General features: G+C 39.2%; 1 protein-coding gene across 4 annotated transcripts; it reads right to left on the reverse strand.

Annotated features, from left to right (window-relative positions):
* Window positions 1–564: 564 nt before the first annotated feature.
* Window positions 565–4,692, reverse strand: LOC109859630 (zinc finger protein 598). Of its 4 annotated transcripts, none has more exons than XM_020438033.1 (3): window positions 4,609–4,692; window positions 3,265–3,777; window positions 565–3,171 (listed from the first exon to the last, which is right to left on the reverse strand). In XM_020438033.1, exons 2-3 carry the CDS (start codon window positions 3,676–3,678, stop codon window positions 790–792), a joined length of 2,796 nt encoding a protein of 931 aa, XP_020293622.1. In that variant the 5' UTR covers window positions 3,679–3,777; window positions 4,609–4,692; the 3' UTR covers window positions 565–789. The 4 variants fall into 4 exon arrangements, with proteins under 4 accessions (XP_020293622.1, XP_020293625.1, XP_020293623.1 ...); XM_020438036.1 differs by lacking the exon at window positions 4,609–4,692 and adding an exon at window positions 4,400–4,539; XM_020438034.1 differs by lacking the exon at window positions 4,609–4,692 and adding an exon at window positions 3,996–4,384.
* Window positions 4,693–13,273: the final 8,581 nt, after the last annotated feature.

Raw genomic sequence — 13,273 nt, forward strand, 5'->3', positions numbered from 1 at the left:
GTTAATTAATTTTTTTTCTCACATATACTCGTATACGGCAATCTCTTTTATAACGTTTCTATTCCTCGAACAAAATTTTATAGCAAATAAATTACAGAAGAAAAACGCGTGTATGTATACACGGTCAGCACAGTGAAACCGAAACGTCAGTACGCTCTATCTATATAAATACAATGTGTATATAATTATATATAACACATATATATATATATATAATTATGTACAACGTGTAATATAATATAACTTCATATATATATGTCTGCGTCTTCATCTTTGTAACTTGTAACAGACTTTTGTAATCATTAGCTTATTTTTTCATAAAGTTTATTATTATACAAAAAAATATCTGATTCTCGTTTACATCGCCAATCGTGACTCGAAAATCACATTGTTAATACAACCGTCTGTAAAAGCTACGTATTCTCTAGTTTTTTGTTTTTCTTTTATTTTTTAAATTGTCGCCTCACACACAAATGTTGTTTTCAACAACAAACGTGTAAACGATCTTATGTAGCGAATGCAATCAACGCTAGTTTCTATGCACAGTTTTCAACCCTAATCGTGTTTTCTTTTTTTTTTTTTTTTTCTAGAATAAATATTACGTAGTCATGCTGGTAGTTTTACGTACTATAGATGTGTGTGTAACACAATATGAGACAAGTATTATCTCGGTGATGATACAAATAACACAAGAGCGTTTGTATTTACAAAATTTGTTTTCAGCACGGGCGAATCGGTTCACTCAAGTTCCTGGGAACAACGACGGTCGATGTGTGAGCGCAATTTTACTCATTTACGTACCCACGTGTTTTTCGGTGGTGGCGTGTTGCATTTGCCCAATGCCGGAAAGTGATTTTCTAGCGTGTGACTAGACATATGTGTTCGGAAGTCCGTTCCGTTCCTGAGAACCTGGCCGCACGTTGCGCACATCTCCAATCCCTTCGTCTTGCCGCCGACTTCTCGCTTATGTACCTTGAACAGTTCCTGTTGCTTCGCGATGTCCGGCAGTAGCGCTAGAAGTTCGGGAAACACGCTTTCGAACGCGCTGGCGCCCATCACTTCGCGACAATGTGTGTAATACTCCTGCGCGTCGCAAGTGCCCCCGCGAAATAGACCGCTAACGTAGCGAAACTCTTCGATTTTATCTTGTTCCACCAGAACGTCATTGAGCTTTGTCACGAGACAACTGTTTCGTTTCTGAAAGTCGGGCGGCGTCACGTAAGAATGTTTGCTGCTGTTGTCCGGTAGAATGGAGTAGCTCTCGCCGGAACTGTTCGTGAACGTCAAGCCGTTACTGCCTTGCAATCGGTCGATACTGTTGTATTTGATCGAAAATCCAGGTGGTGGTGGCGGAGTCGGTGAGGCGAAACCAGGCGGCGGATTCGTAAAGTCAGGCAGTCTGTTGCCGCTGACGCTACCCAGAACGGGGAAATCCTCCGCTCTATGTATATTGTTGTTAGTCGTGTTCAAGCTGTCTATTTTGAGCTCGCTGCGTTTCCTCTGTTTTTCTCCGTTTGAAAAACTGCTGCTGCCTCCGCCAACAGATTCCATGTTTATAACTGTCGCAACGTCCGAACTTGCGTCCACGTTGTTTTTGTTCTTCTTCTTATCTTTCTTACTCGTGTATTCTGTTTCCTTCGAATTACGAACGTTCGAATGTTTGGACGCGTTGTCGATATTGCTCATACTGTTATTGGTATCCTGCGTGCTCTGCGAGCTCTCGTTAGACGCGCTGTTCACGTCAACGCTGTGCGCCAATTCGACGTTCTTCTTTGTTACCGCGATATTCGCATTCGATTTCGAGTTATTAGATTCGTTTCCGCTCGAACTGTTGCTGCTAGAAGTCTGTTTCGCTTTTTTCTTCTTTGTCTTGCTCTTGGTTTGGTCAGTTGTTGATTTTTGCGCGTTATTGCTGGAATTGCTCTGCGAATTGCCGTTATTCTGTGAGCTCTGTCTCCACGAAGGTACCGATGGCACCATCGTAATCACAGATTGTTTCTTTGATTTCGACGATTTGGATAAACTAGGAAAATCTTCTCCTGATTGAATGGTCGGCGGCGAAGGTATCACGGGCGCTGGCGCGATTTTCTTTGACTTCGGCACATTCGTTGATGCCGACTTCGAGCAAGTCCACTGCAGAACTTCTTTCCACTGTGTCGAATTGGCAGTACTGGTGGACGGTTCGGAACTGCCTAAGGCGGGGAAATCGGAATCTATGGACAATTGCGCGGGACGTATCCTGATGTTGGGTCCGGACACTCGAGTGGTGACGGTACCGTTGGGCTCGTGATTCACCTGAATGGAAACGTTTGAAGATGTGGAAGCTTTTTGACACTGCGACATACCACCGGAACCCGAAGCGTTACTACTGCTGGAGACGCTAAAGTTCACCGTCTTCGAGATACTCGGTCCTGCCGAATCCGGACCAAGCGCAGGAAAGTTTTCGTCCGTAACCGCGAGCGGCTGATTTCTCACGGTACTGCGAATAGTCACGTTTCCTCTGCTCTTAGGCTGCGTTAACGTGGGAACGACGGGGGGAACGGCGCCGCCACCTAACGTAGGGAACTCGTCGGTACTTTGTACATCCGGTTGTCTCGTGAAAATAGGCTCGTTGTTGGACGCGAACGAAGTAGATCCGCTTGGCGTCGGTCCCGATTGATAATCTCTAACATTATAGTCTCTGCCGTTGTAATCTCTCGAGCTTCTCGATGTAGCGGGGCCTGGCATGCCTCTTCTGTTCATCCGATTTTCGCCGCGTGGCGCCAATGTGAACTCCAGTTCTAAAGTTCTCGCCTGTTTCGCGGCAGCTTTACTTAACTGCTTGCCGTGTACCGTAGCCTTGTGCGCTTTTAGATCTATGTCAGTTCGGAAAACACCCGTAAACTTTTCCTCTGCGCACAATCCTTCTTCGCACAAATAATGTTCCTGTCGAAAGTGATCTCTGAGATAATCATACGAGCTGTAGTACTGATGCAAACCGTCGGCGTCGCAGAAGTGACAATACAAATGATCTCTCCTCAAATGTCGATAAAGCTCATCGTTGTCCATATAACGTTGATCACAGAATTCACAGAGCGGGTGACCCTTATGACTTTTATCATCAATATCACCTTTTCTTCTATGCGTGGCCAGATTTGCTCTTGTGTAGCAACGCCTTTCATGTGAAAATATCTGCTCGGAAAGAAAGAGAAATTGATAGACAAACTAACAAAATGTTTTTTGCTGATTAAAATAATGCGCTCTCAACTAAACAAAGCTAGTTACCTTTAAATTTTCTACACACAGTTCGCAGTAATGCAGCTCGTGTCGTTGTCGCATATGATCCTTTAAACTACTAAAACTGCTAAACACCTGTTTCTCCTTACATATCGAACAAGTGTTAGCTAACAATTCGGTAAACTTTTCCTGAATGTCAGGACTACAGAAATAGATGTCGTATCGCGTGTCCACCAGATTTATATTAGTCAAACTATGAAACGGCTTAATCTCTCGCGTGAACACAACCTTTGGCATATCCTGACGACAGATTGGACACTCGTTCTGCCGACAGAGCACTCTCATTCTGGTGCTACATTCGTAACACACAGGATGCTCACACATGCCGATGCTGTAGATGTCAACATTCTTGTAACACACCACACAGGTATTGTTGTTGAAACTATCACTGCTTCCGGACATTATTGCTGAGACAACAAGCTCCAACACAATCAAGAAACGCTTTGATCAATACACTGGGTATTTTTTTTAATAACAGATCCTCCAACAGCACACTGACTCCTAAAACAAAACAGACACAATACAGACAAACGTATTCGCAGAAAAGAGTAAAAAAAAAAAAAAACAAGTACACAGGTAGAGAGAAAGGCGTCGCGTGCGGCGAGAGATAAATCTCGTGCAATTATAGCAAATCGCACGTTTTTCGATGTGCTGACACACACACATCGGCCGTGATCGCGACGTCACGCGACGCAATCCTCGAAAATATTCGGTCGTACCGAAGTATCTGGTCGTAAAGACTTTTTCGTAGATTCCGTCGACTACCGGACGCGCTATATATCTGCCGAAAATAGATAACGGTTGCTCGCGAAATTGGCAGCTGTTTCAGCAGATGGCAGAAATTTCACTCACGGCCTCGAGAAACGGCGGCAGGCCGAGGAGGTTATCGCGACAACTTCGCGACAGGTTTCAGACCGGACGAGAATCGAGATCGCGCGATTCGAAGAGAACGGTGTCCGCGATCCGATCGGTCGGAGGATCGGACGCGTTTTTGCTCTCCTCGGTTTCGGTTTTTTTGTACACGAATATGAAAGGGAGGAGAATTTATTCGATCCTTTGTCGAATAAATAGTCCTTCAGAATCTTATCTACCCGCAACGCGTATCGTCGCGTAACATACATACCCGTGTCACCTCCGTGCGCCAACGGACAGTTGAGAAATTCGCCTCGAACGTGTATATATGTATACCCGGAAACGTGTGCGTATATATCACACCGCTATTCGCCGCGTTTGTATTTTCGGTCGCGTGACGCGACGAACAACGACCGTACCGATTGGTGATATCAAAGCAAAGCAAAAGTAAGTATCTATTAAAAATTGTAAATTACTTACCCGTGTCTTCTTATCGCGTCTTCCCACACGAGAGAAGAAGTTTTCGAGAAACAGATGACAACCACGCGGCCACATTCGAATGGCAGCCAATGACGTGGAAACCACACACAACCTATCGCGATAAATCCGAACGCGCGAGTACCGCGATATCGTCGCTTCGTTTTTTATCGACGGCCGTACATCGAGAATTTTACACGAAGTTTTTGAATAATGGCAGTGAAAAACAAAAGTGAGAAAACACACTTGTTTTGTTACATTTATTTATTTAAAGCCAAGAATTCGAACGAGGCTTTTTAGCGCAGATGTCGAGATGCAAAAACTTAAGTGACAAATATACGAGTAAATTTTCTACAGAAATTTATTTATATAATCAAAATTTTTTAATTAAAGAACGCGCATCTCTCACGTATGTGTAATACCTTATTCAATTCTAGTGGCAATAAAATCGTTGACATTTTTTTCTTTTGTGCAAAAAATCATATATCGCAGAGCTGATAAAAATGTGTGACACCAGGCGCCATCTACGCAACGTACGTTAATTAACCCCAGTCACAAACTTGTGAGCGTTGAGAACGTCCTTGTTTAATTATGTAGAGAATATTGCAAATTTTTGCAATACAGAAATTGTAAAAACAATCTGACTTAAAAAAAATTATTTTTGAAATCATCGCATCACTCTTTATAATATATATAAATGCTGAGGTGTAGTACCTCTTTTTCAACCACTTGTCTTTTCATTTCGATTTATCGATGCGAGAAAAAATTGCACGTGGCTTCGCAACTATATAGCGAAGTTGCGCGAAAAACGACAGTCATCTTTCGCGCGAGTGACGTAACATTTTTTCTATCAACTCGCTCCTGATTATTATAATGCGATGAAAAATTATATGAGGATTCTGATCTACTTTTGCGCTCGCACGTTATGGTTTAATTGGAAATCCTCGCGGGCAATTATGCTTCGGCATACGTAATAAGCGCGATGAGGCAATTCCGTCGAACGCGCAGCTTTTTTAAATATATGATCCAAGAAAATATGCGAATGCAAATACTTATTTGCTAATTCAAGGTAGTCTTCTTTCGGTTTTTGTTCGCCGCAAACCGCATTGAACAACTGCCGCGCATATAAGTTATTAATCGTTATTAAACGTGTTTCCTGTCACGGTAACGCACACTTTATCGTAGAGTTTCGACAATCGCAACAAAAGAAAAGAGAGAAAAATATCGTGATGTATCATTTGTCTGTGCTCACACACACACACACAAATTCTGGTAATCCTGAATGAATTGATGTGATTAATACACGTATACGTTTATGATAACATGCTTTTCGGTTGTTTTTTTTGATGGATAACATTTTTTTAGAGCGTACTAACAAAACAATGCCTTTATATCCCACTTGGTTTTATCTTATATTTATGTATATTCCGTCTTTTCTATGTATATTTATAGCACTATAGAAAGAGATAGCTATATGAGATATGGAAACGCGACAAAAGCGTGTTATTAACAAAAATTGCAAATCTTTTCGTTACAAAATCACATAAATATGTTGCGCAATAATGCTGCAACGCGTGTAAGATTTCACATTATTATTTTATATTTTAATACGTATAATTTTTCGTATTTAGAATACATGACACGTGCATCACTCTTATTTTAACGGGAAATAGTTGTTAACTTTTTAAATATATCTTGAAAGTTATATTTATCGATGATTTGTTTTGAACATTAATTTATAAGAAAGATGTTTTTGATATACAGAGCTCTGTCTAAAAATTCGTATTTTTCTCTATCGAATATAAATATCTCGTCAAACAATCTTTTAAGCGATATATATAAGCTGATAATATGGTTAACGATGCGTTCGATAAAAAAAAAAAGTAATTACCGCACATGTGCGTGTATTACAAATCTTTTTCTTTTAATATACTTGTCTAAATATATTCCCTGTCTGACGTCACCAGAACGTTTTTCCCACAAGTATCGAAATTCCCAGACACGAGTGCAATTATCTTTCAGTAGATTAGATGTTTTTCTTGTCAGTACGATGTGTTTGGTTTTGTTAAGCAAATAGAGGAAACAATTTATTCTTGCACATGTATTGCACGAGTGCTCAACTTTTTTAGTACTCAACTTTTTTAAACATACTTTTCGAATGTAATTGTTTTTTTTTTTACACTAACATCGAACGATTCTTGTTAAATCCTGAGAAAAATCCATACGTGAATACAAATGTGCGATACCTCTCAGACTACACACACGTGTGTGTCTAAGAGATTATAACACTCAATCTCTCGGGGAGCGCGGGAGAAACTGGCTTTTAAAATTTTCATTTATTCAAGATTGCGAGCAATATCGTGTTAAATGCTAATAAAAGTCATGCGCATATTAGCGCGCGATGTAAATCTGATTCGGACGCGCGGAAGGGACAGTTTATCATCGGAAAGCGCGATTATCGCCTCTCAAGGGGTTTCGATTTCGATTGAAGACGAATCTCCCGTCTCTTCGTTGTCTCGCGACACACACTTGAAAAACGTCGCGTCGCGACTGCTCGACGTTACGTGACACGAGGTAACGTGACACGACGATGCGCGCCGCGACGATTCTGGAATTCTGAGTTTCTTGAGCAGTGTAGTTGAGCGCACGCTTTCTGACGGAGTGGACTTTGCGCGCGTTTGTCGCGTTTATTTGCGTCAAAACGGGCGCATGCGCTTTTTCAATGCCTTTCGTTTTCGGTCGCGCGCGAAAACTGAAGGAAGTGCAACAAGTGTGGTAAAAAAAATCAATCATTCCTGCCGCAGGAATTGCGGAGGATATGTGCACACACACGTTCACGATGTACGGAAACATGACGGATTGCGCTTGCGCCAGATGCCGTCGCTGATAAACGAATCCACGAAGTAGCGCAACTGATCAACGAAAGGCGCCACAGTCGCCAATTAGGTTGGTTATCCGTTTTGTTTTTCTCCGCGACGTGGCGCTCTTTTTAGACTGTACACGGGGTGTCCTGCAGGTCCTTGATTGTCAGATTTCAAATTCTAACACTTCGATCATCAATTGGAAAAATTGCGTCAATACTGTTCGAGATTTTAAACAACGTGTCAAAATATTTCCGACACACCCGGTACATACATGAATTTTACATTAACAGCTCTTTCTAATTTCGGAACAGATGTTATATACAGTAGTAGCCAAGAAGCGTTTCCAAAACTTCTGAGATGAATCGCGAGTCGATTTCTATTTATAACTCGACTCTATTTTTGACTTTCCAATTTTAACTTGTTTAGATCGCGCTCTCCGTTGACTTCTGTTTATTTTCTCATCGCGAGGAAAAACTCTTATTCATGTAAACGCGCTGAAAAATTCTTTCTATCGCGTTCTCATTATTGATTACAAGAAATCATCTAAATTGTGCTGTCGCAATCGCGAATTAACTCGTTTAAATCTCACTCGTTCGAGTCAAATCGACTTTATACACGATCGCGATGAATCGAATGTGTTGCGCGAATGACGATATATTTATATCACGCCTCGATTTGCTGCTTCTCTCCATCCCTTCCACTTGTGGGTGCTCGTCGTTTCTAATCTCCCTGAAAACGAAGATTAAAGCGGTGACGGTACTGATAACATGATAGGAATTGGTGCCATTGCGGCAATACTCAATATATATCCGAAAAAGTCGTCGCGACGACGGCCATTGATTAGAGCGATCGAATTGAAATTAGATGCGAGACATTACGAGAATGTTATGATTTCCCTCCTTTTTTTCGTTTGAAAATCGAAAAGGTGCTTCTTGCGGCTATCTTCAGAGTGAACGGCGTTTTGCGTTGACGAGCAAAATCGTCTAATTCGTTGCGTTGAAGATTTGCGCTTTTTCGAATTTGACTTAATACGTAGGTAAACGAAATTTTTTTTTTTGAATTTCCAGTTGATGATTCATCGAAGCGAGCGGCGGAAACGGTCTCGATTTCGATATGGAAGATATGCAGGAACTGGTGATTAAGAACTCCGTAATCGTCCAGGATGCACATCCGACGTCTTCTTCCACTTCAGACAGTGGTGAGTATTTCTATATATTTAAATTTTCAAACCCCGAGGTTTATTAGAGTTTTTTTTTTACGAAAAAGTTTAATATATGTGAGAGAAAATGATGTTACAGATAAAATAATTTTGTTTAAACTTAATTAAAATTTGAAAATATAAAAATAACCAATATATATTCAACAATTATAAAATACAAAATAAAATGTTTTAAAAAGTTCTTTTTTATTTGAATGTGAACTATAACTACTATTTATCTCTGTATTTTTTAGTCGTTGAATATTTTATCAAAATGTTTTATTATCACTTTAGTTTGTAATTTTATTTACTAAATTCCGAAACAAAAGACTTAAAATGAGCAACATATAGATCACAATAAATCTTCTTGATATAGATTTTTTTTTACTGGCTTGCAGGATTGGAGAAAACATACTTAATTATTTATTTCTCACGTCATATCTAATTATTTATTATTTTTGAATAATACATACATTTCGAAAACGTATACATTTCGTAAACGCGTTAATGTAAAATATCAATTTGGAAAATCTATTGTATTATATTTATAATAAAATTGTACATATATATATATGTATATATAGTATATGTAATTTTATTATAGATATATAAAGTTTACATATAATTTAAACATCTATCTATAGATATATATTATAGATATCTATCTATAAATATATATAAAATATGTTGATATTATAACATTTGATATATTCCCACGTTGAAATTAGATATATACAGTACGATCTCCCAAAACGTATACTTCTTTTTCTTCACTTTTTAACTCATGCATGCGCAAAGACTTACTGCGCAAGCGCTAGCGCAGTTTCGCAGTTTGTAACCATACTTAGAGAGAGGTCAGATGGTGCGGAATGTGCGTAATGTAGAATTTACGGAATGAATTCCGGTCAGTCATAGATATTCCGCAAATTTCGTTCTGTAAAACTGTGTTTTCTTATGTCCCATTGAACGAAATTGGTTATTGCGCAATAAGACGTTGACCAATTGTAAGAGCCTTCTCATAGATTATTTTAACTGGATCTATCGGAATAGTGATTGCTAGTGGCTAGCGCTGATTACGCATCCGCTCAATGGGACATTAGAAAAAAAACTTTCGCGGATACTATTACCAAGACATGTCTGTCACATCTGTCATTGATGACAACAATGTACCTGGGAACATTGTGTGTTGTCATTCAAACATTACATAGACTTATCATTCTCTTTCGAATCTTCGGCATCATGGAAAAAAAAAGTTCTATCACTTGTATTATCAATCAATTAGGTTATGATAATGATTCGATCGATTCCGCATAAAAATATGTTTTTGCGGAACGAAAAGTGCAGAATCAAGCCACGACCAATCACGAACGCGTTCCGACAGTTCCGCATTACGCACGTTCCGCATCATCTGATCTCTCCCTTACAATTAGTAGCGAGAAAAATATATGTTTTGGGAGTACAAGTAACTCTCGCGTATAACGCGATACTTGAACAATACGGTTTCGATATAACCCGGTTTACAAATTGCAGTAAAATATAGTCTAACCCCGTTTTTTCAATATATGCGTGCTTATGCGAGCCTCGTATAAACGCCATTTTTATATAACGCGGCATTTCTGTGCGGAACGGAACTGCGTTATACAAAGGTTACTTGTATACGTTTTGAGAGATTTTACTGTATTCTAATGTTTACTTTTTGAATTATTAGTCTTTAATTATTACTTTAATTATTAAATATTAATCTAAAAAAAAATGAGATAAAAATCGGATCATCCGCATCTTGCGTTGGCAATGCAGACGAAAATGCAGATTTTTTCGATTTCAAACCTCGGGTATGTCTGCCCTATTGTAATTTGGCAAACTACCCGTATATCGCCTCGTTGCGCCACCGCAAATAGCTCATTGCGAAGGACGGTTGAGAAAAGGAGGCCGACGTTGTATGCGCGAGCGAGCGCGTAAAAAACAAAACAAAAAAAAACAAAAAAAAAATCAGGAAGCCGCGCGGAGGAGCACGCGTCTCGTCGCCCGTTACGCAATATCGGCTGCGCAGACACGCACATTCTATCCGGCAACTATGCGCAAAAATTTGATCGGGATGAACAAGCCGGTCTTGAGATAAAGTCGCGGCCGCCGATAACCCGGAGACCTCGGCTGCGCAGTAATCGAAGTGGCGACTGTCCTGAAAATCTTTGCGCGCGGATTAGGATCTGTTCAAGGAATCTTTCTCGTGATCTAAAGTTTTTCCTCGACATAAAAAAATCCAAAAATCTGAACCAAAGCTTCACATTTCGATATCACCATTTATTTTATGTCATTGTAGACACATAAAGTAAATCTAATATCGCATAAATACGCAAAAAACAATTTTTCTATTTTTACTATTTCAGAAAAAAAATTTACATATTAATATTAATATTGCTCAAGTAATAGATAATTTAAAACTCGTCATTTTGTTGCGGCAACATCCCGTCGTTTGAAAAAAAAAAAAAAAGTAATAAACATCAGAAATAGAGCTGTGTTCATGAGAATGTATCGTGTGAATTATATCATAGTATCAATCTAGTTAACTGTCACTAGTTTGATTTAGTGGTGAAAATTATGATGCAAAATGTATCATGCAAATGCGAGACTTCGATTTAAAGAAACATCGATTAAAAACTGCTGTAGCAAAATGGAACGCTAGTTTAATTGAAATATTTTGTGTGCGTATGTGTGCATACATCTCAGTAAAAAAAAAAGAAACAACTCTAAGGATATATTTATCTGTAAGATATATTTATCTACATATTTTTTCATTTATCATCAGACTCTCGGTGCATTGAAAAAAAAAAAAAAAAAACTAAAATAGTTGCAATTAAGTGTTATTTTGATAATATTCCGAGATTGCTTCCATCGAACAAATTTATACGTGCGAACAAGCAAGGTTTTGCGCGTAGCTATATTATCATTATAATAATACAATGATATTTCATTCTTCTTACGCAAATAGAGCTCGTGTGTAAACAGTTAGCACAAGTAATTTTCTGTCTTGATCATACACGTGTTTGATCGATCTAATTTTAATTCTTTCGTGAATCGAGGTCGAGTTTTTGTTAAAATAACGTGAAAGATTTATTCTAGGATAGTTTTTTAATTAGTACAAAAAGGAAGAAAAAAAAAGTACTTTTTTCTTAATAATAAGTTTTGTTTTGTTTCGATTGTCTGATAAATGGTTTTCTTCAAAATAAAGTAAGATAGAGAAAAAACGTTTTGCGAACTCGAAATTATATGCGATTTTTAATAAGATAAATCTTCTAATTTGCGCTCGAATTGCGCACTGGAATGATGATTCTTCAAACTCCGCTAAATCTCTCAATTGATTAACGGTAATTCACACATCGACGGCGCGTCTTCGTTCCGAGGCACGTGGCCTCCGCGCGTGGTTATTTCCATGATTCGCAGCAAGAGCGAACATCACGTACGAAGAAACGTGTTTACGTGAGATAACGCGTCCAAAGAAATAGGGAAATATAGTGAAAACACTTATCGCTGCTCGCGAATAAATATTTTTTTCCGTGCTTAATTACACAAATATTCATCGTAGTGAAATGATATCTCAGAGATGCTCTTTTTCGTATTCGTGGCACACGCACGCACGCACACGCACACAATAGCTGATTTAACATTTTTATCTGCGAGGCGCACCGCAACATATCGGCAGAAACATTTTGAAATCGCACGCTGAACGAGTGCTGAGCGTATATATTTTCGCTTCTTTCTTCTCCCGACAAAAAAGACGTCACTTTAGACAAAAGTCGCGAATTTAAACGCCGAAGAGAAAACGGGGATCAAGAAATTACGCATATAGGACGGGGGATCGGATTTCTTTGTCAGTGGAGGAATCGCGACACGTTTCGTCTGCATGACAAATCGAAGGTTGTATATTCTGAGTGGTGTTGTATCGCGGCTATAATATATGAGTAAATCGCGGCGAAGAGGTCGCAGTTGATAACCCACGACAAGAGGAAAGAGCCGAACGTCGGGTTTCCGACCCGTCGTGTCGCGCGAATCGCGCACAACCCCGTCAATATTTAGCACGTAGTAATCGCACCTATATCTAACGTAAACGAAATAAATCGTCGTTATTATCGCGAGAGACGACCTTAGGGAGTTTTGTTGCGCTTTGGCAATTTGATAGAAATTTCATGGTACTTAACACTCAACGTGATATGATCGTTGACGATAGAAATTTCATGGTCGTTTCGCTTTCATTATATTCGAATATGTGCATATATTTGTATAATATTTAATCGTCGCATAATCGAAATCCACGTGCAACCTCACGAATAACGTAAACAGTGTGTTCCACATCATCGCGCGCGGAAGTGCTTATATAGCGTCGATTGTGATACTAAACTATGTTGTTAACGAAAACCCGAATTTGTGAAAACTCCTTTTTATCCATATTTTCGTTGGAGTTAAAAATTGATATCAACGACGATTGTATGCAAGTAATAACAGTCGTCATTGCTATAATCCTCTCGTTATAAGAAGAGAGAATAGTGTTTACGCTCGATAAGAATTCGAACGAAGTTACATATCTTAGATGATTACGCGATACGCGGAC

Source organism: Pseudomyrmex gracilis, unplaced genomic scaffold (genome assembly GCF_002006095.1).
Source record: "Pseudomyrmex gracilis isolate BER0280 unplaced genomic scaffold, ASM200609v1 scaffold_273, whole genome shotgun sequence".
In the NCBI taxonomy this organism is placed as follows: domain Eukaryota; kingdom Metazoa; phylum Arthropoda; class Insecta; order Hymenoptera; family Formicidae; genus Pseudomyrmex; species Pseudomyrmex gracilis.